Raw genomic sequence first — 27,362 nt, 5'->3', positions numbered from 1 at the left:
GACAAACTAATAAAGATATATATACCTGTACAGCAGACCTCTGAGTTTGTCACCCACATTGACAATCATGACCTCTTTGCCAGCACTAGAGAGCTTGGCGATCTCACTCTTCATGGCTTTGGCCACGCTGCTGTGGATGGCACCGCAGAGACCACGGTCAGATGACACACCAATGATCAAGTGCTTGTTCTTGTCTTCAGGAGCCTTGATCTCAGCCTTCTCATAGAGTGCTACAAGAAAAAAATATTAGAATATCTGTGCACTTTAAACTTGATTTCGTGGATAACACGCTGCATACCCATAGCGCCGGTGCCATAGACCCGGGCGGGCTTCAGGGACCTCTCAGCTCTGGAATACTTTGCTGCTGCCACCATCTTCATGGATTTGGTGATCTTCTGGATGTTCTTGATGGACTTCAACCGAATGGTGACTGGTGAGAGGAAAAAAAAAACACTGGTCAGAAACGTCATACAACTATCTGTCATTAGCGCAAAACAAATAAATTTAAGTATATTAATTATAACAAAAACTGCATTTGTAAAAACATTAATGTTAGATGCCCTTTTATAAGGCAAAAGGAGATTTACTTACTGTCCTTCAAGGTAGCCATGTTCCTGACCTGCCCACTGCAAGAAACGTTTTATAGAGGTTAAGCTCATCCACAAATAAACACTTTATAATAACTCTCAGAGCAATAATGCATCAATAAACGTGACAGCTATTAAAGTTAATGTTACATTGAAAGCAATGCATACCCTGGAAACCCACACTGGTATTTACGTCATTGCACGACGTCTTCCATACAAACAGTTCAGAACTCAAGAACATAATTTGATCAAATATGAGGATTTAGCAACGTATTGCCATTAAACAAACATTAATAAACATGAAAATGATAAGTCGCCCGCTGTCATTCGCTTAAGCACACACTGCGGCCTAAAGCCCAGTACGTCCTTGCTCCACCTCATCCGCGTTTTATTAAACAACTGACGCATTTTAGCTTCATTACTTATAAGCGCACGTTAAATGCATATTCCCAGAATATTATGTATACGAAAAAAATCCATAAACTCTTACCATTGTGGGAGGAACACCGCCGCGCTGGTCCTGGCGAACATGTTCACTTCAATGAAGGTCAGAGCCGCCGGTCTGCGCAGGCGCAAATAAAGCGCCGAAAGACGTATTCATCAAAATCTCGCGATAATAGAGGTACACACGGATTTGTGACGAAACACGCATGTTAGCAAAGCGAGGGATTCGCGTCACGGCGCAAGGAAGAGTGAGAAGTGTTTCGACACTGGAACTGTTATTATTTTTCATCAAATTTGGATTTTTTTTGAGGGATTAAAATGGGGAAAGCTGATTTTCTAAGTCCTAAAGCGATTGGGAATAGAATCAAAGCCAAAGGCCTTCAAAAACTGCGCTGGTATTGCCAAATGTGTCAGAAACAGTGTAGAGATGAAGTAAGTTTTTGTGAACATGTGTCTTGTTCTACTGTAACAATTAAATGGCATGTATCATTAATTTCGTTTTTAATTATGACCCTGGTTCACAAAACCGGTCAGTTTTTTTTGAAAATTGAGACATTTATATCTTTTGAAAGCTGAGTACATAAGCTTTCCGTTGATGTATGGGTGTCCAAATGAAGTTTTTAGCAATGTATATTACTAAAAAAAAAAGTTTTGATATATTTACAGTAGGAAATGTACAAAATATCGTAATGAAACATGATCTTTACTCAATACCCTAATGATTTTTGGCATAAGAGAAAAAAATTTGACCCATACAATGTATTTTAGGCTTTTTGGTTTTGTGGTCCAGGGTCACAATTATCTACTTTAAGGTATTAATAAAAGTATCGCATATTTTCTGTATTTTCCTATATTTCTTATACCTAGGCAGCATTATTGGTTATAAGGCTGTGTCACAAAACTTTACCTTCCTTACTAGATAGCATGTTTAATTACTATAATGTTTAAAACTATAATAATATTAAACTATAAACTATATTAAAACCAACATATACAGCATTTTGGGGCATCATAGGCTATGCCTGTGTTTGACTTCATTGGTTGTGTCTTAAAATGTAATGTGTTGTCTGTTTATTATACGTCCATCAAATACTTTTTCTTTAAACTCGCTAAAATAGCAGCCTCAGCCCAGTCAGAAGTAGCGTTACGTATTGCCAAATGTGTCAGAAACAGTGTAGAGATGAAGTAAGTTTTTGTGAACATGTGTCTTGTTCTACTGTAACAATTAAATGGCATGTATCAGTTAATTAATTTCGTTTTTAATTATGACCCTGGTTCACAAAACCGATCATAAAGGTCAGTTTTTTGAAAATTGAGATATTTATATCTTCTGAAAGCTGAGTACATAAGCTTTCCGTTGATGTATGGGTGTCCAAATGAAGTTCTTAGCAATGTATATTACTAAAAAAAAAGTTTTGATATATTTACAGTAGGAAATGTACAAAATATCTTCATGGAACTGATCTTTACTTAAAATCCTAATGATTTTTGGCATAGAAGAAAAAAGTTGACCCATACAATGTATTTTAGGCTTTTTGGTTTTGTGGTCCACGGTCACAATTATCTACTTTAAGGTATGAATAAAAATATCGCATATTTCCTGTATTTTTCCTATATTTCTTATACCTAGGCAGAATTATCGGTTATCAGGCTGTGTCACAACACTTTACCTGCCTTACTAGATAGCATGTTTAATTACTATAATGTTTAAAACTATAATAATATTAAACTATAAACTATATTAAAACCAACATATACAGCATTTTGGGGCATCATAGGCTATGCCTGTGTTTGACTTCATTGGTTGTGTCTTAAAATGTAATGTGTTGTCTGTTTATTATACGTCCATCAAATACTTTTTCTTTAAACTTCCCAAAAATACCAGCCTCAGCCCAATCAGAAGTAGCGGTACTTACATAGAAACCTATTCATCTGAGCCTGATAAAAATGCATTTTTTTTAAAGAAAGACGTCAGATGGATTTAGCTGGTTTTGCATCTGAACTCTTCATATGTAAACCTAGTAAGCTTCTAACTAAATGGCATTTTTGGACCAAAACTAAGTAAGTTGCATATGTAGACCGCGTTATAGGCTATAACTCTATTGGGCATCATTGTATGTGTCTCAAGTCCAATGACCTGTCTGTTTACACAGTATTTTTGTGCAAAATTATGGACATTGAGCCTATTTTGACATGATTTTGAGCAATACACATTACCAGTCAAAGGTTTTTGAACAGTAAGATTTTTAATGTTTTTTTAAAAGAGGCCCTTCTGCTCACCAAGCCTGTTTTCATCTGATCCAAAGTACAGCAAAAACAGTAACATTTTGAAATATAGTTACTATTTAAAATAACTGTTTTCTATTTGAAATTAATTAAAAATGTAATTTATTCCTCTGATTTCAAAGCTGAATTTTTAGCATTAAAAGAGACTTTAAAAAAACATAAAAAACCTTTTTGCTGTACCTTGGATCAAATAAATGCAGGCTTGGTGAGCAGAAGAGACTTCTTTAAAAAAAAAAAAAAAAAATCTTACTGTTCAAAAACTTTTTAATTTTAAAACCTAGTGAGCCATCAACTTAATCTCTCTTGATTGCAGAACGGGTTTAAATGCCACTGCATGTCCGAGTCTCATCAGAGACAGCTGCTGTTAGCTTCAGAGAACCCTAACCAGTTCATGAGCTACTTCTCAGAGTAAGTTAACACACACTATTTATCCACATCCATTCGTTGATCCACCTGTCTTTGAGATCAAATGTGATTTTAATTTCTGATTTTATAGGGAGTTCAAAAGTGACTTCTTAGAGCTGCTCCGAAGACGTTTTGGTAAGTCATAGCTGTTTTTAATCAATAACCAATATTATATTAATTTATTCTGTTGTTGTGGGCTAAGAGAGTCTGTGTTCATTTTTGCAGGGACTAAGCGAGTTCACAATAACATTGTGTATAATGAGTACATCAGTCATCGGGAACACGTTCACATGAACTCTACTCAATGGGAAACTCTGACCGACTTCACCAAATGGCTTGGGAGAGAAGGCAAGTAAAAAAAAAAAAAATTGGGGTCAGTAGGAATTGTTTTCTTTTGTACTTATAATTAGCAAGGATGCATTAAATTGATCAAAAGTGACAGGGAATACTTTTACGTTATCAAAAATATGTTTTTTTAAATTAATTCTGTCATTTTAACTTTATATTCATCAGATAATTCTAAAAAATATTAAATAGCACAACTGTTAATAGCACAAATTGTTTTTGAAGGATCATGTGGCACCGAAGACTGAAGTAATGATGCTGAAAATTCAGCTTTGCGCCACACGAATGAATTACATTTTAAAATGTATTCAGATACAAAATAGTTATTTGAAATTACAATAATATTTCACAAAATTACTGTATTTTTGATCAAATAAATGCATCCTTAAAGACTTCTGCACAGTAGTGTAGGTATTTCATTTAGATTGTGTGTATAGGTTATTGCAAAGTGGATGAGACACCCAAAGGCTGGTACATCCAGTACATTGATCGTGATCCGGAGACGATCCGCAGACAGGAGGAGCTAGAGAGGAAGAAAAAACAGGATATGGACGATGAAGAACGCAGCGCCAAATTCATCGAAGAACAAGTTCGCCGCGGCCGGGAAGGCAAGGAGCCGGAGGTGTGTTTGTGTGCTGAAAAATGTGTTTTCTTTCTCTTTCCTGATTTAAAATGTAATTGTCAATGTATCTACAGGAAGAACCGGTGTACACAGAACTGAAGCGAGCGAATGAAGATGAGAAAGTAGCTTTTAACTTAGACATTGCTTCAGCAGGACCTTCTAAAACAAGGTATAACCAGTCTAAAAGTCTCATAAAGCATTATTTCTATAGTTTGGGTGAAGGATGTAACAATAACTATGTGTTTAATTTCTATAGCACCACTTTGGGTCCTAGTGCCCTCAAAGCTGCAGCCTCTGCAAAAAGGAAAGAGTCATCCCATAGCGGAGATTCTAAGGACAAGAAAAAGAAATCTGCTCTGGATGAGATAATGGAGGCATGTTCTTCACTAATATTTTTGATTTTAGCTATTTTTGTTTTAACCTTGGTGTTATATATACACAGAATACACGCATCACAAATTTCTGTGAAAACTGAAGCCATCCTAGGTGTATATGACTTTCTTCTTTCAGACAAATGCAGTGTTATATATTTATAAAAAAATGCGCTTCAAAGATTTATAATGGCAGTGAATGGCTGTTGAGATTTTGAAGCAAAACAAAGTGCATTCATCCATCATAAAAGTACTCCACACGGCTCTCGGTGGTTAATAAAGGCCTTCTAAAGTGAATCATTGTGTTTTTGTAAGAAAAATATCCGTATTTAAAATGTAATTAACTGTAATATCTAGCTTCCGCAATCATGAGAGAATGGCGTTCCAGCAGATGACGTAGGCGTAGTGTAAACTCCGGTGAGAAATGAACGTGGAAGCACAGAGGGAAGTACAAAACGAGGATTTGTAAAGAAAAATCAGCACAGAATTTCAATTAAAGCCAAGAGGAGACTGGTTTTCCTTTGCTGTAAACAAAACTATACATACATATTCTCACATATTTCTTACACAAACACATCGATTCACTTCTGAAAGCATGTTCTTTACAAATCCTCATTTTGTACTTCCCTCTGCGCTTCCATGTTCATCATTTCTCAACCGGAGTTTACACTACGCCTACGTCATCTGCTGGGACACCATCCTCTTATGAATGTGGAAGCTAGATATTACGGTTTATAAAGTTTTAAATATGGATATTTTTCTTACAAAAACACATCGATTTATTTCTGAAGGCCTTTAGTAACCCCTCAGGAGTCATGTGGAGCACTTTTTATGATGGATGGATGCACTTTATTGAACTCACATTTGCAAAAAATCTCAACACCCATTCATCACAATTGTTAAGCCTGGAAGAGCCAGGACATTTTTAAATATAACTCCGACTGTATTTGTCTGACAGAAGAAAGTCATACACCTAGGATGGCTTGAGAATGAGTAAATCATGGGGTCATTTTCATTTTTGGGTGAACTCTCCCACTTCCAGAACAACAATTCACAAATAATTTACTCACCCCCTTGTCATCCAAGATGTTAATGTCTTTCTTCGTGAAGAAATTATGGTTTTTGAAGAAAGCATTTCAGGATTTTTCTCCATATAATGGACTTTATTGGTGCCCCGATTCTGAACTTCCAAAATGTAGTTTAAATGCAGCTTCAGAGGGCTCTAAACGATCCCAGCCAAGGAAGAAGGGTCTTATCTAGCGAAACGATCTGTCATTTTTTTCGGAAAATAAAAATTTGTTCACTTTTTAAGCACAAAAGCTCATGTAGCATAGGCTCTGGGATGCACGTTCACAACACTACGTACCGTTGAATCACATCGGAAGGTCACGTGGACGTAGGTGGATCTACAGACCCAGTGTTTGCAAAGCGAACACGCAAAGACTAAGTTAGTTCAAGTAAGTCACACGATGTCAGACGATTCTGAAGTTGTAGGAGAAAATAAGATGGAGTTTTTCGCCATACTCTACCTTTTTGACCCGGAGTACACAGACAATGAACTTAGACGTGATTCATAGTAGTGATGGGAAGTTCGGATCATTTTACCGACTCGGACCTTTGAGTCTCGTTCAGCAAAATGAACGAATCTTTTTGTCATTTCGTTGATTTTAGAAAAATCAGCATCACGTGACAGCCCCATAAGATGAACGAACGACTCGAAAACCCGAAATTCGGGGCACCAATGAAGTCCATTATATGCAGAAAAATCCTGAAATGTTTTCCTCAAAAACCATAATTTCTTTACGACTGAAGACAGAAAGACATGAACATCTTGGAAGTGGACTTCTCCTTTAAGGGTCTCTAACCATTGTTGTTTGAATTCATGCCATTTTGTTACACATCCATTTATCAGCTACAATTCAACCAGAACTTTTTCCTTTGTGTGTCTTCCAGATGGAGGAACAGAAGAAGAAATCTGTAAGATCAGATAACTGGATCCAAGCAAACATTGTAGTCAAAGTGATAACTAAGAAACTGGGAGAGAAGTATTACAAAAAGAAAGCAATCATTCGGGTAACTAAAGCACTGTCGTTACAGGACTGTTGACATCCACACAGAGTGATTACATGTTTCCTACAGTGATATTGTGTGCATGTTTGTGACTTTTACAGGAGGTGCAGGATAAATACACAGCTGTGGTGAAGATGATCGACTCTGGAGACAAACTCAAATTGGACCAGAGTCATCTGGAGACAGTCATTCCAGCTCCTGGTATTACAATATTACTTTTTCTATAACACAAAAAGAGGATTTTTGAAGAGATTCTCAATCTGATCACTCATTCTGTCTCAGGTAAGCGAGTTTTGATCGTGAACGGTCAATATAAAGACACGGAGGCTATCCTGGAAGGCATAAATGAGCACAAATTCTCTGCTACACTCACGTTGGACTCAGTAAGTACACTCTGAAAACTGTCACAGCACACTATTAAAAAGTACCTTACAAAATTAGAAGAGGATTCAGAGCTTTTATTCAATGTCTGTTAGCTTTCAAATCATCTAGTCCCTTTTTTTAAAAGAAATTAATACTTTTATTCAGCAGGGATGTCTTCAGTTGATCAAAAATTAGTAAATACATTTCTAAACAAATTATATTTCATATAAATGCTGTTCTTTTGACATTTCTATTAAAGAATCCTGAACAAAATGTTTCATGTTTTCCACTTAAAATATTAAGCAGCACAACTATTCTCCAGGATTGAGAGCCATCTAAAGCGTTTTTTTTTTTTGTCTTGGTTTAGGGTCGGATGAAAGGAAAGACAGTGGAGGGGGTTGCATATGAAGACTTCTCCAAATTGGCCTGATGTTTTTCTTCTCCACATCGCCTCTACTGTGTCAGAGTGCATAATAAAGACTCCTAAATGATCTGATTTACATATTGGAACAAAATGACCAGGTTTTATTGTGTTTATTTGTCCATTGTTACCTCTTTTGTCATTGAAAATGGTTGCATATGATTAAAATGTTAAATTATTCAAACTTTGAATTAAATGTTTCACAAATGTTTCAAGTCAGAAGTCTGATAATACATTAATTAGATTAATTGGCTTTAATTATTAAGTAATTTCGGTTCAGTTCTTTTTGATGTACAGCACTATTTTCCTATGTTGTGTATATATTTCCTTGTATTAAAAATCTTTTTTTTTAAATTGCAACATGGCATGTTTTGGTTTTTTTACTACTTGTTGCTTGTATAAAATAACAGATTTCTACCAATCAGCCTCTTTTTCTCTCTTAGCAAGTCTCCTAAGCTAGCTGCCGCACTTGTGCTCTCAGAGAGCGGTCAGGAAGCTGTCCAGCTGAGGCAGGATATAGCTGGTGTAACTGCCATCAATGAAGCCTTTCCCATTATTATGGATAAACCAGCAGTAGACATCTGAACCTCGTTTCTTGTCACGTCTGTAGTCCTTCTGCCAGCCCCTGATTGATATACAGATATTGCAACATTTACAAATATGATATGTCCTAGCCAAGTCCTTAAATGGCAATAAAACATAAGTTAGATTGGATGGATCTCAAGAAGTCTTTTACTATTGTTATTGTTATTTTGTGCATTGCAGGATTTATACGTCATGGTAGTTGTTCTTAATAAAACAATTTTAAAAAGGTAATTGCGACTTTTTATCTCATAATTCTTACTTTTTTTCTTGCAATTGTGAGTTTACAACTTTTTCTCGGAATTGTGAGATATAAAGTCAGAATTGTGAGATAAACTTACAAACTCACAAATTTAACTTTCAGAATTACAAACTTGCAAATGTGAGTTATAAATTCAGAATTTTAAGAAATAAACTCAATTCTGAGAAATAAAGTCAGAATTATGAGATAAAAAGTCACAGTTGTGACCTTTTTTCTCAGAATTGCAAGTTTATATCTTGCAATTCTGACTTTATAACATGTAATTGCGAATTTATATCATGCAATTCTGAGAAAAAAAGTCAAATTTGTGAGAAAGTCAGAATTGCCAGATATCAACTTGCAATTCTGAGAAATGAAGAATTGCGTTATATAAACTCGCAACTGCAAGTTAGAAATTCAGAATTGCTGGATATAAACAAACTTGACTTTTTCACAGAATTGTGTAACAAACTTGGAATTGCGAGTTATAAAGTCAGAATTTTGAGATTAAAAGTCGCAATTCTGAGAAATAAAATCATATTTATGAGAAGTTTGTATCTCGCAATTTTGAGTTTTTCTTAGAATTGCGACACGCAATTCTAAAAAAGGCAAATTTGCAAGAAAAAAGTCAGAATTGCGAGATAACTTGCAGTTCAAAAAATTAAGTAAGAACTGTGTGATGTTAATTCGCAATTGCAAGTTAGAAAGTCAGAATTGCATAACAAACTCACAAATCTGACTTTTTTACAGAATTGTGTGACAAACTCGGAAGTCAGAATTATGAGATAAAAAGTCGCAATTCTGAGAAATAAAGTCATATTTATGATAAAAAGTTTATATCTCGTAATTTTGAGTTTTTCTCAAAATTGCGAGTTTATATCTTGTGATTCTGACTTTATAACAAGCAATTTCAAGTTTATATCACGCAAAAAATAAAGTCGGAATTGCAAGATACTTTGCAATAAGTATTTGAGTAAGAATTGCATGATATAAACTCACAACTGCAAGTTATAAAGTCAGAATTGCGAGATATAAACTCGCAAATTGTGAGTTATAAAGTCAGAAGTTTGAGAAATAAACTTGCAATTCTAAAAAATAAAGTCAGATTTATGAGATAAAAAGTCGCAATTTCTCAGAATTGAGTTTATATCTCGCAATTGTGACTTTTTCTCAGAACTGAAAATTTATCTTGCAATCCTGACTTTATAAAATGCAATTGTTAGTTTATATTGCAATTCTGAAAAAAAAAAAAAAAAAAAAAAAAAAAAAAAAAAAATCTAATTTGTGAGAAAAAAATCAGAATTGCCAGATGTCGACTTGCAATTCTGAGAAATGAGATATAAACTTTATAAAAGTTATAAAGTCAGAATTGCGGGATACAAACTTGCAAATTTGACTTTTCTCAGAAGTGAATGATATAAACTCGCAATTGTGTGTTATATAGTCAGAATTTTGAGAAATAAACTTTATTTCAGACCTTTTTTCTCAGAATCTCAGACTTTATAACACACAATTGCAAGTTAAGTCCGAAATGTGAGATATAAACTCGCAAGTCTGAGAACATTGGTCTCCCCCCCTAATTTTTACTTTATAACTCACAATTGCAAGTTTATATCTCACAATTCTGAGAAAAAAGTCAAAATTGCGAGTTTTTATCTTGCAATTCTACATTCGTTTGTCACAACTGTGAGTTTACATCATGCATTTTTGAGAGAAAAAAAAAGTAAGAATTGTGAATGTATCTTGCATTTCTGACTTCATAACTAGCAATTGCAAGTTTATATCTCAGAATTATGAGATAAAAAGTCACAATAATCTTTTTTTATGCAGTGGTGGAAATGGGCTTCCATAAGATTTTAATATATATGTCTGAAAAGGATATTTATGATTATTAAAGAAACTTTCATAATATAAAGCGTTAAACAGATAACAGACAACTAGGGCATTTAACGTCCTTACTAATTAAGTTTCTTACAAATCGGTCAAATCATGTTTCTGTTTAATAGTGTTTTGTACAGTTTCTGTGATTGTCATGTTTCGGGGTAGGCCATTGAAAGTATAATTAACCTGATATAAAAACAATAGAAGTCCGAGATTTGTATGTGACAGTACCTGGTGACAGCTAGTTTGTTGCCTTTCACCTCCATTGTGGCCTCTTTCTTCTTTGGATCTGCTCCCTCATGCACACCGTACACCTTTACTTTTGGTTCCTGTGCAAACTGACCTGTTATGAGATGCAAAAACCATTTTTGAGAACAAGACACATTCACTTGTTGGTGTGTTGAATAATGTGTTTAGGCTGTTTCATAAACATAAATATAAAGTGACTTACCAATGAGACCATGAACTTGTGTGGAGTATTTGTTGTCATTAGACATGTAAATGCCTAGGAAGTCCACCTGCACAGGATGCTTCTTCCACACCCGATGCAAAAGCACCATCACTGAAATCTTCCCATCAATTGACACGGTAACATGTTCCCCTTTCACTATGGTGACCCTCATCCTAATAAGCAAGAGTTTTGCATATGTTATATTAGGATATGTTAAGGATGTCTTTACTACCATTCTAGGACTTGAACATGGTAGTTGCATTGCTGTCTATGCAGGGTCAGAAAGCTCTTGGATTTGATCAGAAAAAATCTTAATTTGTGTTCTGAAGATGAACGAAGGTCTCACACATTTGGGTGAGTAATTAATGCCAAAGTTTTGGGGTAAACTATCCCTTTAACCAAACTACAATTAGGTTTCTAAAATTTGCAGGTAAAGCAGGACTACCTTACAGTCACTGATTACCATTTTTGTGGTATTTGTTGGAGTACATTTGCTTTTTGATACCTTTTAAGTGCCAGCTCAGCTGTTGCTCCCCAAGAGAAGGAGTGGTTGTTCTTGCCCTCCATCAGGTTGATTCTGTTGGTTCCTACTATAACCTGCACACCGTCTGTTTTAGAGTATATGGAGATGGTGCCGAAATATGTGTTTATTTTGTTGTTCTTCATCTTCTTAGCCCCAACCAACTGACCGTTGATTGTGACTCCTGGACAGGAAAAAAAAACACATGGAATATGAAATCAATAAATAAAGGACCTCAGTTTTTTCAAATAATTGAAGACATCAAGTTACCTGTTCCAGGATCTGAAATCAGGTTGAGGATGTGTCCTGGTTTGGAGTCAATGTTGAAGCAGACGTCCATTTTGCTTTCGGGTAAGTAAATGATGAAGTGGGGATCACTGTCCACTGCATTAAAATGAAAAAGATGAGGAAGGTTCACAGCAAAATATGTATTAGTGGTAGATCAGTTTTCCTTAAGCTTTTAAATGGATCAAAAACATACTAGGTGAATAGGGTAAAAAACTAAAAAACAAATATTAACTAAGAAACAGATAATTACGACTTAGTACATGAGGAAAAGAGGAAAGATAAGGATTTTAAGGTATATTGTAATTAAAGTGTACAGGTGCAAATATACAGTTGAAGTCAAAAGTTTTCATACACTTTGCAAAATCTGCAAAATGTTAATTATTTTACCAAAATAAATGGGATTATACAAAATGCATGTTATTTTTTATTTAGTACTGACCTTAATAAGATATTTCACATAAAAGATGTTTACATATACCCTACAAGAGAATAGTTGAATTTATAAAAATGACCCCGTTTTAAAAGGTTACATACACTTCATTCTTAATACTGTGTTGTTACCTGAATGATCCACAGCTGTTGTTATCCACACCTTGTTTGTCCTGAACAGTTAAACTGCCTGCTGTTCTTCGGAAAAATCCTTTAGGTCCCACAAATTCTTTGGTTTTTCAGCATTTTTGTGTATTTTGAACCCTTTCCAACAATGACTGTATGACTTTGAGATCCATCTTTTTACATTGAGGACAACTGAGGGACTCATATGCAACTATTACAGAAGGTCAGAAGGTTCAAATGCTCACTGATGCTCCAGAAGGAAAAAAACGTGCATTAAGAGCTAGGGGGTGTAAACTTTTGAACAGAATGAAGATGTGTACATTTTTTCCTATTTTGCCTAAGTGTCATATATTTTCATTTAGTACTGCCCTTCAGAAGCACTTACTTACATAATTCCCAGAAGACAAAATAAGCTACATTTACCCAGAACTTCAATTTAAAAAGTTTTCACCCCCTTAATAAATTGTGTTTTCTTATGAAGCATCAGTGAGCGTTTGCACCTTCTGTAATAGTTGCATACGAGTCCCTTAGTTGTCCTCAGTTGTCCTTAGTTGTCCTGGAAACGGTTCAAATACACAAAAATGCTGAAAAACCAAAGAATTTGTAGGACCTGAAGGATTTTTCTGAAGAACAACAGGCAGTTTAACTGTTCAAAACAAAAAGGGACTCATGAACAACTACCATTAAAAAAAAATGATCCTTCTTATTTTGGTAAAATAATTAACAGTTTACTAAGGTGTATGTAAAATTTTGACTGTATAAAATGCAATAAAACAAACACTTAAAACTATATTCTGGATGTTTCCTTTCCACTAGTCAGAAGCAACACCTTATGAAAAGCCAAACAGGCCAAAAACCTCAAAACTTACCTGTGCGTTAAAATACAGTGTTTCTGACTATAGTGTCTGCTTAGGTAACAAGAAACCAATTCTCACTGCATTCATACTGATTCTGAATTTGAAAGTGAACTCAAGTCTCTTTATGGTCCACATTAGCCTTTACATTCAAATCAAAATCCATGTTAAGTGCTTTCAGACTATTACTTGACTGTGCTGCATTACCAGTAGTGATGTGTCCAGGAATGATACTTTCATGCACTCCGGCTGCTTCTTTGGGAGTTGGAGCGGGTGTAGGCTGAACCCACGGAGGATTTGAATAGACTAACTGTTGCACCGGCGGTGGTCCAGATATGGTAGTAGTGGCTAAGAATGGAATAAAAAAATTATAAGCCCTCTAATAATAAACAGATAACTAGAACAGAAATTATTTCCCATTCTTTGTTTAAAGAGATAGTAAATCCTGTCATCATTTACTGACCCAAACAGTTTACGCTAACCATTTACTTTAAAAAAAAAAAAAAAAAAAAAAAAAAATACAGTTTATCTGCATTCTTCAAAACTCATACAGGTTTGGACCATAGGCTTTGGTACCTGAGCAGCATCCATGTTTGGAGTCTCTGGGTGAGTCTGCGATCAGTCGTTCTGCCTTCCCATCGTCCTCACCCTCCACCAGCATGGCGGTAAGAGGGGTCACAAACTGATGCTCCACAGCCAGGGCCACTATTCTCTGGGTGATCCTACGTTTCTTAGCTGAAGTAGAAGCTAGAGAGCTACATGAGAAGAAATCCACAGATGCAGAGTTCTCAATGAGTATGACTGACCATGAATAGAATGTTTTTCCTTTGCTATAAACAAAACTTGGTTCTCGTCTACGTCGTACTTTATCTACTGGAACACCACTCTCTTGTAAATGCATGTACGACAGTTCACAGAAACTAGAGTTTGGATATTTTTCTTACACAAATGCATCAATTCACCTCAGAAGGTCTTTATTAACCCCCCGGAGCTGTGTGGAGTACTTTTTATGATGGATGGATGCATTTTATTTTACTTCAAAATCTCGACCACCATTCACTGTCATAATAAAGCTTGGAAAAGCCAGGACATTTTTTTAATATAGCTCTAACTGTATTCTATTGTATATGAAGAAGAAAGTCATATACACCTAGGATGCTTGAGGGTGAGTAAATCTGTCACAGCCATCTGCTGGTGTGCCCATGACAGCCACCAGAGGGCACTCTTTGTTGATCATTGTCTGTTTGTTGTGAACTTCAATTCCCATCGCCCTTTAAATGTTTCATTGTTTTCTGTTTAGCATCACCCTAGATATAACATGTTCTCATAGCCTTTGGTTGTCAAAGTATTGTCACTCTGTGCATTTGCTGTGCCTGTTCACTGGAGTACCTTGTGCCTTTTGCCTTGTGTGGACTTCTGTCCTTTGGAGTTTGCATTAAAAGCTGCACATTGATCTTCTATGTTGTCTCTGAGTATTCCGTGACAGAATGCTTCAGCTATTTCTGATCCAGCAGCATGAGAAACAGAATTTTACTCCCTGAGAGACAAGTCTGGCTGCACTTCACCAGCAGAGAGTGGAGGTGCGAGCTTTCGCTAAGAAGTTTTGGACAAGGGTGGACAGGCTGGGTTGCCAGGATGCAAACATTAAAGACATTTTTAACTTCTGTCTGATAAACCCCAACTGCACTGGGAGAAGGAGCTGGTAAACTCGTTGGATTTCTGGAACTTCTCCAGGTACTTGCAGCTCCACAAAGAGGGAAATGGAATACACCACCCCCAGAATCTACCTGCAGAGACTGTGAAGCTCGAGAAGAAGGAGTGCAGTAAGGTTCACTCCTTTTGATCTAGAGCAAGCTGTTCCAGAACCTGCTCCAGAGGACGTATTTCCAGAATCTGCTCCAGAGAAGGCTGTCCCAGAGCCCTTTCAAAAGATGGCTGCCACGCCAGAGCCTCCAGCATTACCACAGGAAGCAGGGGTCACTCAAGTCTACAAGTCCATTCCAGAGTTCGCTCCCATCCACGAGTCCACTTCAGAATCCATTCTAGTCCATAAATCTGCTCCTGAGCCCACTCAAGTTTGAGTTCACTTCAGAGTTTGATCCAGTCCACAAATCCGCTCCAGAGTCCACCCCAGTTTATGAGTCTGATCCAGAGCTCCTTGTAGTCTATGAGTCCGGTCCTGGGCCCGCTTTGGCTCCTCCTGAGGCAGCAGCATTTGTTTCAGTTCCTTTCAAGGTACTCCTAAACTCTCTGTTTGCCTTGTCACAGCCAACGATGCTGTTTCTGAATTGTTTGCCTGTCCAATTTGGACTACTGCAACCCCTTGTGAATCTCTTGACTGTCCTGTGTCTAAGAGGCCATCTCTGAATTATCAGTTTGCCCTGTTAAGGCCATGGAGGCCATTTCTGAACTTTCAGCTAGTCCTATTATGGTGGTGCCTACTCCTGAACTCTCTGTTTGCCTTGTCACGGCCAATGATGCTGTTTCAGAACTGTTTGCCTATCCAATTTGGACTACTGCAATCCCCTGTGAATCCCTTGACTGTCCTGGGTCAAAGAGGCCATCTCTAATCTCTCAGTTAGCCCTGTCATGGCCAAAGGGGGCGTCACTGAACTCTTAGTTTACCCTGTTAAGGTCATCAAGGCCCTTTCTGAACTTTTAGCTAGTCCTATTGCAGCCGAGATGTTCCCGAATTCCTTGTCTGTTCTGTTGCGGCCACAAAGGCCGTTGCTAACCTCTCTGTGCTCTCTAAAACAGTTCTGCCTGATTCACAGTGGTGGTTCTCTTCTCCATCTGCTCCTCCATGGTGGTTGTCTTGGTGGTTTCCTGCACCGTCAGCTTCTCTGATGTGGCCTTGAGTTCCACCCTGGTGGTCTTCTACTCCACTATGGGGATCCTTGGACCCATCTGCTTTTCTGTGGTGGCGTTCTGCTCAACCATGGGGGTCTTCAGTCCTGTCTACACTGCTGTGGTGGTCTTCTGCTCCACTCTGGCCTCCTGCTCTGCTGGTTCCTCCCTGGCTTCTTGCTCTGCCGGCTCCGCCTTGGCTTCCTGGTCTACCTCTGGAAGGTCCCTCTTCCACCATATGGGCCTGGTCCACCATCATTCCCCCTGATCTGCCTCTGTTCCACCACCCTCCAACCTTTGGTGGAGCGTCTGGAGTTTTGTTACAGCTATCTGCTGGTGTGCCATAGGGCACCCTTCATATGGCACTCCACGGATCATTGTCTGTTTGTTATGGACTTCAATTCCCATTGACCACTGCATGGATGATCATGTTTCATTGCTTTCAGCTTTGTGTAATTTCATCTCTGAGTATTCCGTGACAAAATCATGGGGTAATTTTCATTTTTGGGTGAACTAACCCTTTAAGTTTCATTTCCTTTGGCCACTCTACCAGGGCATATTTACCAATGTCTGCCTTTCAGCAAATCATTTACTAGGTGAGCATAATTAATATTAATGCGCAGTGGTGGACAGTAATTAAGCGTTTTTGAATAGTGAACACAGGGTTGTTTTTTCTCTCACCGTTCGGCCAACAGCTGATTGACAGTCATGTAGGCCCACATCTGCCGAGCGAAGCCAGTAAAGGAATGTTCATGTGTGCTGAGCACAGAGTCCAACTCGTGAATATCTGCCTCTGTCTTAATGTGCAGGTACATGTTTGCCTAGAGAAGCAAAACAGTTTTTATTAAACTAGGCATAAAGACTGAATTATAAAATCTGAACCGTGACAAAAGTGGAATGGGGCTCACGGCAGAAGCGGTGGTGAAGCTTTGCAGCGATGTGAGGTCTGATGGTTGGAGTTTTCCTGCCACTATCAGCTCAGAACCACTGAAGAACTTGTCAAAACGATTCTGAGTCAAGTTACTCACAGTGTTGTCAGGGAAATTAATGGTGATGGATTTCAGAAGAGGAGAGGAGACCTGACTGTAGAATGTCTGGAGAGAGAAGAAAAGGAAGATGAATGAATAAAAAACTTTCTGAGTCTTTTCAAGCTCAAAAGAGTTGATGGAGTTATTTTTTTATTTATATCAACATTCAATTAATCCTCATGTTTATTATAAGATTCCTGAAAAATAACAATAGACTCCAACAAGATAATTGTTGACATATTGTGAGAGTATAGATCTATTTTTTTTCTTCTTTTCTTTGTGAGAAAGACACAGAGGGTCTTTTACAGTATATTTTTAAATTTATTTTTATTGTATTTATTTATTTATTTATTTTTTATTAATTAATTAATTAACTTGTTTTAGTAGAAATGCTTTTTATTACTAGTATGTACAAGCTGTGGTCTGTGGAAAATTTAGCAGAATTTTACAAAATGTATTTTTTAGGGCTGTAAATATTAACAGTTAAAATGTTAATTAAATATGTGTATTATAATATATTTTGACAAATTTGAATTTGATATTAATAATGTCTAATACTGGTTGAAAATGTAAAATTGCATTAATTATTTTTAATAAATCTAACAATATTATCTAATAATATATAAATATATTAGATTATATAAAACTTTTAAAAAATCAAATTATATATATGTATATACATACATATATATATATATATATATATATATATATATGTATGTATATATATATATATTATACATTTTCATGCACACACACACATATATATATATATATATACATACATACATATATATATATATATATATATACATATACATATACATATATATATATATATATATATATATGTCTGTATATATGCATGTATATATATATGTGTGTGTGTGTGTGTGTGTGTGTGTGTGTGTGTGTGTTAGAATATATAAATATATAAAAATCAAACTTTTTAAAATCTAACTAAATGATTGCTGTTCAAAAGTTTGGAATCAATGATATTTTTTATGTTTTTTAATTGAGTCTATTATGCTCATCAAGGCTGTACTTACATAATAAAAAATACAGAAAAATTTGTAATATTGTGAAATATAGGTTTCCTATTTTAATATACATTAAAATATAATTTATTTCTGTGACGCAGTGCTAAATCAATGTTGGAAACAGTTGTGCTGCTTAATATTTTTTTGGAACCTGTGATAGTTTTTTCATTGATTATTTGATGTATAAAAGTTAAAAAGTTTATATTTTAAAGTATATTAAAATAGAAAACTCTTATTTTAAGAGTACTTTACTGTCATCTCTCTACAGTCCTGTCCATTAAAGGCACAAAAAAGCCTAAAAATATAACTTAAAAAAAAAAAAATATATATATATATATATATATATATATCTTATCTGATCCCAAACTTTTGAACGGCAGTATATCGTTTTCGAAATGACATATCACATATAAATAATTTAAGACAAAATGATGTACGACATGGCATAATAACAAATAATTACAATATATTTGATGTTTCAGAATGAGCAGGATATTCAACCAATGAGACTTCACTATGGGCGGGGTTAGCATATGTGAAACATCAGCAACAGAAACCAAGCAATCATTTAAAAAATCCTGTCATTTGTCACGATTAGTAAGATAAAATATAGGATTTATTGTGACACTGTATCAGACCAAACCTTTAACTGCTCTGCGGCATCATGATTGGCATAAATCCTCTGGGCGACGCCTCTGTTGTCCATGGCAATTCGCTCCAGGAAGTCGAAGTCTACGTCAAAGCCAATACCGAGAGAGAACAGAGAAAACTCCTCCCTCATCACACGTTTCACGTTTTTCTGAATAGTGCCCAGCTTTATTTCTCCTAAACAAGACATGAAAAAAGAAAATGTCAGGAAACATCAGGACATGAGGGTGAGCATATAGAAATTCTGTTGCATAGTGGTAAAGTTAATAATCTTACCCACTGTTGGGTCTCCATCAGACACCAGAATGATCATAGACACAGAACCAGGGCTGATCAGTCCCTGATTGGATGCTCTCACCAGCATCTGCACTGCTCTCAGTAAAGCCTCATTGATGTTGGTGCCTAAGGTTAAACACAAGGTCAATGACAAACAATAGTGTCCACTTTCAAGAAATGTTTCGACTTAATAACAGAAAGTCTCACCTCCATTAGGCTTGATGCTCTGGACGTACTTTTTAGCTTCGTCCACCTGGATGGAGGAAGCTTGGACCAGATCTTCGTTCCAGCAACGGACATTGTGATTGAAATCTATGATGCTGAAAGAGTCATCCAGCAACAGATCGTCCAGAATAGCCTTCATCGCCTCCACTGTCTATAAAACGAAACCAAAAAGCTGTTAGATAGCTCTTGTTTGTTTCTCAAGATTTAAAGTAACATTTACTTATAATGGCAAATCAAGAGCTTTTTGTAACTAGCTAGAATAATGTTAAGCTAATAGTCTAAGCTGTTAGCTTGCTAACTGAAAGCTAACTAAAAACACAAAGAAAGGAAGATGTTAAATTCAGACAATTTAGCTGTACGACAACTTAAATAACTTAAAGGAGAAGTCCACTTCCAAAACAAAGATTCACATATAATGTACTCACCCCCTTGTCATACAAGATGTTCATGTCTTTCTTTCTTCAGTCGTAAAGAAATTGTTTTACTGAGGAAAACATTTCAGCATTTTTCTCCATATAATGGACTGATATGGTGCCCTGACTTTGAATTTCCAAAATGCAGTTTAAATGCAGCTTCAAACGATCCCAAATGCAGTTGTAAACAATCCTAGCCAAGGAAGAAGGTCTTATCTAGCAAAACAATGTGTTATTTTCATTAAAAAAATACAATTTAAATACTTTTTAGGATAATTTACAACCGCATCTGGGATCGTTTGAAGCCACATTTAAACTGCATTTTGGAAGTTCAAAATCGGGGCACCATATCAGTCCATTATATGGAGAAAAATGCTGAAATGTTTTCCTCAAAAAACAATTTCTTTACTACTGAAGAAAGAAAGACATAAACATCTTGGATGACAAGGGGGTGAGTACATTATTTGTAAATTGTTGTTCTGGAAGTGGACTTCTCCTTTAAGATTTTAGACTTAAAGCTATTTTTTATTATTTCTAATCAAGCACTCAAAAAGTTTTTAACAAAATGAATGAAAATCCCTGATTATTAGTGTGTAATAAGACCTGAAACAAGTTTTAAGAAAGTAAATAGAGTCTAATTTGATTTCAGGATCAGTGGCCTACAATTTTCTTGATGACCACATGGTGGCAACAATACTTAAAAATGCAGTTCTCCGCTGCTTCCACAAGAAGGCGCATCCAGTAATAGATCATCACTCACTATTCAGCAAAAAAAATAACAGTGATAGGAAATATCTCCTGATATCTGCAGGTTACTTCGAGTAAACACATCCGTACCTGTTTCATTTTCAGCCCCCACATGCTTCCACTCACATCGATGACAAAAACAATGTTTTTGGATAGGGGAGGAAGATCAGACGGGGCAAAGAATTGAATGAAATGGCCATCAGACACCTGAGAGATAGATATACAGTGCATAAGCAATGACACCTAATGAAGTAGAGCATAACGCAGAGCATGTACTGTTACATGTACTGTATTTAAAAAACAGCATGCAGTAGAGTATATTGAAGTGTAATTAAGTGTATTTGAAGTGTATTTAAAAATTCAGGCAAAATCTATTTAAAAAAATCTAATTGAATCAGTGTTATTTTAGTATTATTGTGAAACTATAATAGTTATAATGAATATTTTGCATTAGCTTTGTAATTTTGCATTTTAGTCAAAGTTTGTTAGTTTGCTTATTATTATTATTATTGTTATTATTATTGTTATTATTAAATAAAAATAATAAAATAAAAAAAATCTAATTGAATCAGTGATATTTTAGTATTGTGAAACTATTATAGTTTATATCAGTATTTACATTAGTTTTCTAATTTTCCATTTACTAATAATTTTAGTCAAAGTTTGTTAGTTTGTTTTTGTCATTATTATTATTATTATTATTATTATTACTACAAATAATTTAATTTAAAAAAATCGAATTGAATCACTATTATTTTAGTATTATTGTGAAACTATTAGTTTATATCAATATTTTGCTTTAGTTTTCTAATTTTCCAGTTTCCATAATTTTCTAATAATTTTAGTCAGTTTGTTAGCTTTGTCATTTATTATTATTATTACTAAAACATAATTTAATTAAAAAAAAAAATCTACCTGAATCTGTGGTATTTTAGTATTATTATTTTACATTAGTTTTCTAATTTTCCATTTTCTAATACTTTTAGTCAAAGTTTGTTAGTTTGTTTTTGTCATTACATACTACTACGAATCATTTAATTAATAATAATAAATAAAATTCTGTTTGAATCAGTGTTATTTTAGTATTATTATTTAGTTTAGTATTATAAACTATTAGTTTATATTAATATTTTGCTTTAGTTTTCTAATATTACAGTTTCCATAATTTTCTAATAATTTTAGTCAGTTTGTTAGTTTTTGTCTTTTTATTATTATTATTATTAAAATCATTTAATTAAAAAAGCCTATTGAATCTGCTATTTTAGTAATCATTATTATTTTACATTAGTTTTTTTTTAATGTTCCATTTTCCATAATTTTCTAATAATTGTAGTAAACTTTTGTTAGTTTGTTTGCATTATTATTATTACTATTATTATTATAAATAATTTAATTTAAAAATCTAATTGATTCAGTGTTATTTTAGTATTGTTGTGAAAATAGTATAGGTTATATCAATATTTTGCATTCATTTTTTAATCTTCCATTTTCCATAATTTTTTAAAGAATTTTGTTTGTTTGTTTGTTTGATTGATTGATTGTCATAATAATAATAATAATAATAATAATAATTATTATTATTATTATTTTAAATCATCAAATTAATTTTCATTATTTTTTTCATTTAAGTTTTAGTTTATGTAAAAATGAGAAATGTTGCTATTATTATTATTATTATATTTTAATATTTTATTTTATTCAGGTTAGTGGTTTTAGTTTTAGTTTAACTATAATAACTCTGGATTTTATATGTAAAACAGATTGATAAAACAATATCAAACAGCAAATAAACAAATAAATAAATAAATAAATCATCATCATCATCATCATCATCATCACATCTGCATGATTTCTGACAAACGGTTACTAAATTACACCATAAAGTAATTTCCATTACTTGAAATAAACAAAACAATAACTGGTAAATAAATACATACATACATACATACATACATACATACATATACATAAATAAATCCAGCTAGTTGCCAAGTCAACATTTCTCATTTTAATTTAGTAACACCACATCTTTAAATACAATTAAAATGGAAATGGAGAATATAAAACATGAACAAAATCTACCTGGTATATATGATATTAAAATAGCATAACCCACTGGTGAATTTACACCAAGTTGTGATTTTGTAAATCAACTATTAGCTGTAGAAGTGAATGTACATCCATACCTGAAGTTCTCCAGCATTGCCCTCTCTCTCCACATCATAGTTCACAGTAAACACGCCATCCACCGCACTGTCTGTGCAGTTTTCACACTTGCGCTGCTGCTGCAGAGTTGGTTTGAACACGACGTGGGCTTTATCTTTCGTGTGGGTGATTCTGGTCAATTCTGAAAATTGCTCGCCCAGTGTGTTAGAGGTCGTGACAAACTTGATACCTTTGGGCTCATATATATACACATCAACCTGAGGAGATACAACCACAACAAAAACGCATAACATCACACTAGAGATCACATAACAGGGTCATGACACAACGTCTGTACATTTATGTACTGTATGTGTTTATATGTGTATGGAACTGACCTGCAGAAGTGGAACCAGGCGTCCAGGTTGTAAATGCAGCGTGTGCTGGTAGACGCCCAGTTTCCTCTGCATCATTTCCTGATAGTGCAGCTCAAACTCCACTTTGCTGCCTGGGGGAACATGCACCTCCGTCTTAAAGGTCTCCATCGCTTGAGAGTTAGTTCTGAGAGTCAAAAAGACGGGTAAATATACAGTACTGTGCAGAAAAACTTAATTTTGTATTTGTTGTTTCAATATATGTAGGATATAGTGTGAAAATTGCAGTATATGTTGATGGGATGAATAGATGAGCTGTACCTGACAATGCCAGCTGCTTTCCCACGAGCTCTTGCTTGAGCGTAAAGGTTTCGCGCCACTGTCTTCTCTTTCACTGAGCCGACGAATGTGATCCCATTGACATTCCTGAAAAGCAGCCACCGGTCATACAGGAAGCTGGTGTGTTTTTGTGTGTATTTGTGTCTGTGTTAATGCTCTTACATGGTGAAGTTGTTAATGAAAGCCCGTTTTGGGATCTGCACGTTGAAGCCGATGCTCTGAGCCTTGGGGCCTGAGTTGACCACAGAGCTCTTGACTGTGGTGTGAGCGAATCGTGACGTGATTCTGCTCTCCACCTTATAGCTCTTAACTGTGATGTCATTGCCCTTAATTGCCTGTATACATACACAGATAAAACACAATGCATAAATTGAAATCTTAGTACCACCAGACATAAAGTTTGTCCTGAGGTCCATTTTGTGACATTTTTTGGCATGTGTGAAAGTACTGAACATCAAAGCAGCTTGCAAAATTGTATCTTTTGACATTATAGTAATAGTAGATTATGTAATATGTAATCACGTAATCAATTAAAATATAGCTGTAGTCTGATTACGAGTATTTTAAAATGTAATCTAATTACTTAATTTTTTTTAAATCTAATTACGTAATCCAAATTACATGTAATCAGTTACTTCCCAGCTCTGGTTGACAGACAGGAAACTATAGAAAAGAAACAAAAAATGTAATCAATTTAAAAAATAATTGCAGTCTGATTATGAGTATTTAAAAAATGTAATCTAATTACAAGTGCTCAGTGTTGGGAAGGTTACTTTGGAAATGCAATAGGTGACAGATTACAAGTTACTTAATTTAAAGGGGTCCTATTATGCTCTTTTACAAAGTCTTGATTTTTTTGGGGGTGTACTAGAACATGCTCTCATGTTTGGTGGTTTGAAAAACACATTATTTTTTAACATAATTTACATTATTACTATACATTTCTCCCAGCCTGGCACATAAGGCTCGATTAGTTCCAGGTTTAATGAAGGCCCGCCTTCTGAAAAACGAAATGTGTTGTGATTGGTTAGCTGTCCCACTGCGTTGCGATTGGCGAACAGCTTAGACGGTATTTCAGTACTACCACGCCCCTTGTCAAAGAAGCAAGTTCTGTGTACAACTGCTAGCGCAAGCTAGATTAAAGTGATTCTTACGTTTTAAATATGGATATTTTTCTTACAAAAACACATTCGCTACAGGAGGCCTTTATTCGCCCCCCGTAGCCGTGTGAGGCACTTTTTTTTATTATGGATGGATGCATATTATTGGACTTGATTTGGACTGATGAGGAGAAACACTCATCTATGCCATTTAAAGTTAGAGTTTCCCAGAGCCTGTGCTACACAAGCTTTTGTGCTTAAAAAGTATACCAATTTTTATTCTTCGAAAAAAAATGACAGATCATTTCGCTAGATAAGACCCTTCTTCCTCGGCCCTTTGAAGCTGCATTTAAACTACATTTTGGAAGTTCAAAATTGGGGCACCAATGAAGTCCATTATATGGAGAAAAATCCTGAAATGTTTTCCTCAAAAACCATAATTTCTTTACAACTGAAGACAGAAAGACATGAACATCTTGGATGACAATGGGGTGAGTACATTATTTGTAAATTGTTGTTCTGGAAGTGGACTTCTCCTTTAATCTAATTACGAGTACTTCATTTTTGGACTCTGATTACGTAATCTAGATTAGATGTAATCAGTTACTACCCAGATCTGCTTGACAGACAGGAAATACAATAAATAAATAAATAAATAAAATGTAATCAATACAAAGTAACTGTAGTCTGATTATGAGCATTTTAAAATATAATACAATCTAAGTACACTGTAAAAAACAATTTGTTGAGTCAACTTAAAATAATTTGTAACCTGGCTGCCTTAAAATTTTAAATTCAGTCAACTCCAAAAAAAAGTTTATTCAGCTTGAAATGTTAAATTATACTAAGTGACATCTTAGATATTTGAGTTGAATCAACTTAAAATTTTAAGGCAGCTGGGTTACTTACTCATCTGTTAAGTTTAGCAAACACAAACATCTAAGTTGTTACTTAGTACAACTTAACATTTCAAGTTGAATAAACAAATTTTATTTGACTGAACTTAAAATTTTAATGCAGCAGTGTAACAAATTATATTAAGCTGACTCAACAAATTGTTTTGTTTTTTTTTTGTTTTTTTTTTACAGTGTACAAGTACTTTTAATTTTTGGAAACTGATTACATAATCCAGATTACATGTAATCAGTTACTACCCAGATCTGCTTGACAGACAGGAAAACAGAACAGAAACCAAACCACACAATCAATAAAAAAGTAATTGTAGTCTGATTACGAGTTTTTTTTAAATATAATTTAATCTAATTACAAGCACTTAATTTTTGGATTGTGTATTCCAGATTACATGTAATCAGTTACAACCCAGCTCTACTTGACAGACAGGAAAATGTAAAAAAAGAAAGCCAACAATTAGAAACTAAGAAACCATTTGTAATTGTCTAGAAATTACCATTAGGGGGAAAATGTCTTTAGCAGAAGTAGAACAGCAGCAGAGGGGGAAGTCAATAACCGTAGTGTCTTTAAACACGCCGATCGATTAGTAGATAAGATTAAAATGGAACAACAAGAGCATGATTACCTCAAAATCCTCTTCTTCTTCACTGGTTAAAACGTTCCTCTACACACAGAAAACGAGAAAAAAATGTGAATTTACTAAATATGTTTATTATTATTATTTCTTATTTATTTTATTTTTTTTAATCTGAATTATACATTTTCAGGAACTTTCTAAAAAAAAATCTTTTTTTTTTTTTTTTTCTCCAATAAATGATCAACAGAAACGTTCTAAATTCAAATACTAATTTTCTACCTCAGGAAGTCAAATTAAATTGCATATAGTATAAGCTGTTAGTTAGCTGTACATTTATTTTATATAAGTTGTTGCAATTGTTGTAACCATGTGCTAATTTAAATATTTATAGAATTTATATAATATATTTTTATATATAATTTATACTTTTTACCCAAAAAAATGTACATCATTTTAAAACAAAATCTAACTTAATATATAAAACTGCTTTATTACATTGAATAAAAATTAATAAAACTACAGTTGCGTGACATCTGACACAAGCACATGGACTGGTGGACTTACACCTGACTCTTTGATCAGTGGTAATCAATGAAGGCCTCAGTGACACTATCATCACACTAAAACATTTCAAAACTGCTTGAACATCTTGGAGAAAAAAAAAATTTACATAAATGATTATAAATATATTCTGCAGTATAATTTCAGTATATTTCAGTTCAAAATTCAATTTTGAAGTTGAATATGAAAGCTTACCCTGTATCTCCCAGAATGGTGGTACTGATCCAAAGGACCTAACTATCAAAATAACACACATACACAATACAGCTTTCAATTTATATACACATTCATATTACTGACATCAACACGCATGCGCATAAATTAGCCTTTTTTGTCTCGCTTTTCTATTTCAATCTTACTGTCTCGCTTTCCCACTCCCCATCGATGATAAACTCAAAAGCCCAGCTCTGCAAAAAGAGCAGGGCGCACAGAAGAACCGGAGTCTTCATGGAACCAGAGAAAAGTCCTCTCAAGAAACCACAAAATGGCCAGCACAGTCCACACGTGCACACACACTGACTGAGGCTAAATGATCAGCCTCTGCAGTCTCTGAGACCTCTGAGCCTCGTCAATATTTGTTGTGCCCCACATAACCAAAAAAACACAGAGACAGGAACCTTTGAAACCTGACCAGTAGATGTACAAACACAATACCTAGAAAGGAAAGACACATACCACACTCTTTGTTTTGTTTTTTTAAATGTCATCAGAACAACATTCTTATTTTAGACATTGACATTATTTTCATTAACAATTAAGCATATTTTCCAAAACTGTGCTATTTTACACATGAAAAAGTTGTATTTGTGTTAATAAAAGAGAAAAATATTTTCTGAAGAGGATT

The 27,362-nt window shown here is 34.8% G+C and overlaps 3 protein-coding genes across 8 annotated transcripts in view; 1 reads left to right on the top strand and 2 right to left on the bottom strand.

The window, feature by feature from the left end:
* Positions 1–1,200, bottom strand: part of atp5f1c (ATP synthase F1 subunit gamma) — a 53,883-nt gene extending 52,683 nt beyond the window's left edge. For all 4 annotated transcript variants that reach the window (XM_051107496.1, XM_051107494.1, XM_051107495.1 and 1 more), the window contains exons 1-4: positions 1,078–1,200; positions 592–626; positions 299–430; positions 26–230 (exon numbers count right to left, since the gene is read on the bottom strand). In XM_051107496.1, coding sequence (XP_050963453.1) covers positions 26–230; positions 299–430; positions 592–626; positions 1,078–1,118 — 413 coding nt within the window. In that variant the 5' untranslated portion in view covers positions 1,119–1,200. The remainder of the gene's footprint in view (positions 1–25; positions 231–298; positions 431–591; positions 627–1,077) is intronic.
* Positions 1,201–1,234: 34 nt separating this feature from the next.
* kin (Kin17 DNA and RNA binding protein) lies at positions 1,235–8,121 on the top strand. Of its 3 annotated transcripts, none has more exons than XM_051107484.1 (11): positions 1,235–1,463; positions 3,631–3,725; positions 3,814–3,857; positions 3,948–4,070; positions 4,505–4,689; positions 4,764–4,858; positions 4,946–5,063; positions 7,014–7,133; positions 7,232–7,331; positions 7,413–7,513; positions 7,861–8,121. In XM_051107484.1, the coding sequence occupies exons 1-11, from the start codon at positions 1,350–1,352 to the stop codon at positions 7,921–7,923; spliced, it is 1,158 nt and encodes a 385-aa protein (XP_050963441.1). In that variant the 5' UTR covers positions 1,235–1,349; the 3' UTR covers positions 7,924–8,121. The 3 variants fall into 3 exon arrangements, with proteins under 3 accessions (XP_050963441.1, XP_050963440.1, XP_050963442.1); XM_051107485.1 differs by lacking the exon at positions 1,235–1,463 and adding an exon at positions 2,164–2,216; XM_051107483.1 differs by having other exon boundaries at positions 4,764–5,063.
* On the bottom strand, positions 7,990–27,076 carry itih2 (inter-alpha-trypsin inhibitor heavy chain 2). Its single transcript, XM_051107432.1, has 20 exons — positions 26,878–27,076; positions 26,714–26,755; positions 26,006–26,044; positions 23,531–23,703; positions 23,351–23,455; positions 23,054–23,216; positions 22,697–22,933; positions 20,601–20,717; positions 19,333–19,501; positions 19,126–19,251; positions 18,845–19,026; positions 17,042–17,227; positions 16,815–16,954; positions 13,863–14,041; positions 13,494–13,634; positions 11,860–11,973; positions 11,575–11,773; positions 11,070–11,242; positions 10,850–10,961; positions 7,990–8,539 (listed from the first exon to the last, which is right to left on the bottom strand). Exons 1-20 carry the CDS (start codon positions 26,965–26,967, stop codon positions 8,392–8,394), a joined length of 2,835 nt encoding a protein of 944 aa, XP_050963389.1. The 5' UTR covers positions 26,968–27,076; the 3' UTR covers positions 7,990–8,391.
* Positions 27,077–27,362: the final 286 nt, after the last annotated feature.

The sequence above is a fragment of the Labeo rohita genome, chromosome 4, assembly GCF_022985175.1.
Source record: "Labeo rohita strain BAU-BD-2019 chromosome 4, IGBB_LRoh.1.0, whole genome shotgun sequence".
NCBI lineage: Eukaryota > Metazoa > Chordata > Actinopteri > Cypriniformes > Cyprinidae > Labeo > Labeo rohita.
The sequence above is the reverse complement of the archived record's forward strand: the minus strand, read 5'-3'. Positions and strand labels throughout refer to the sequence as shown.

Excerpts from the sequence above, each read along its gene's own strand:
- itih2 (XM_051107432.1), bottom strand. The coding sequence starts at position 26,967 with ATGAAGACTCCGGTTCTTCTGTGCGCCCTGCTCTTTTTGCAGAGCTGG. Across the intron at positions 23,217-23,350 it reads AAAGCAGCTGGCATTGTCAG|AACTAACTCTCAAGCGATGG; the intron begins GTACAGCTCATC and ends TTTGACTCTCAG. Across the intron at positions 16,955-17,041 it reads GCTTCACCACCGCTTCTGCC|GCAAACATGTACCTGCACAT; the intron begins GTGAGCCCCATT and ends TTGCTTCTCTAG.
- kin (XM_051107483.1), top strand. The coding sequence starts at position 1,350 with ATGGGGAAAGCTGATTTTCTAAGTCCTAAAGCGATTGGGAATAGAATC. Across the intron at positions 5,064-7,013 it reads CTCTGGATGAGATAATGGAG|ATGGAGGAACAGAAGAAGAA; the intron begins GCATGTTCTTCA and ends TGTGTCTTCCAG. Across the intron at positions 7,134-7,231 it reads AAAAGAAAGCAATCATTCGG|GAGGTGCAGGATAAATACAC; the intron begins GTAACTAAAGCA and ends TGACTTTTACAG.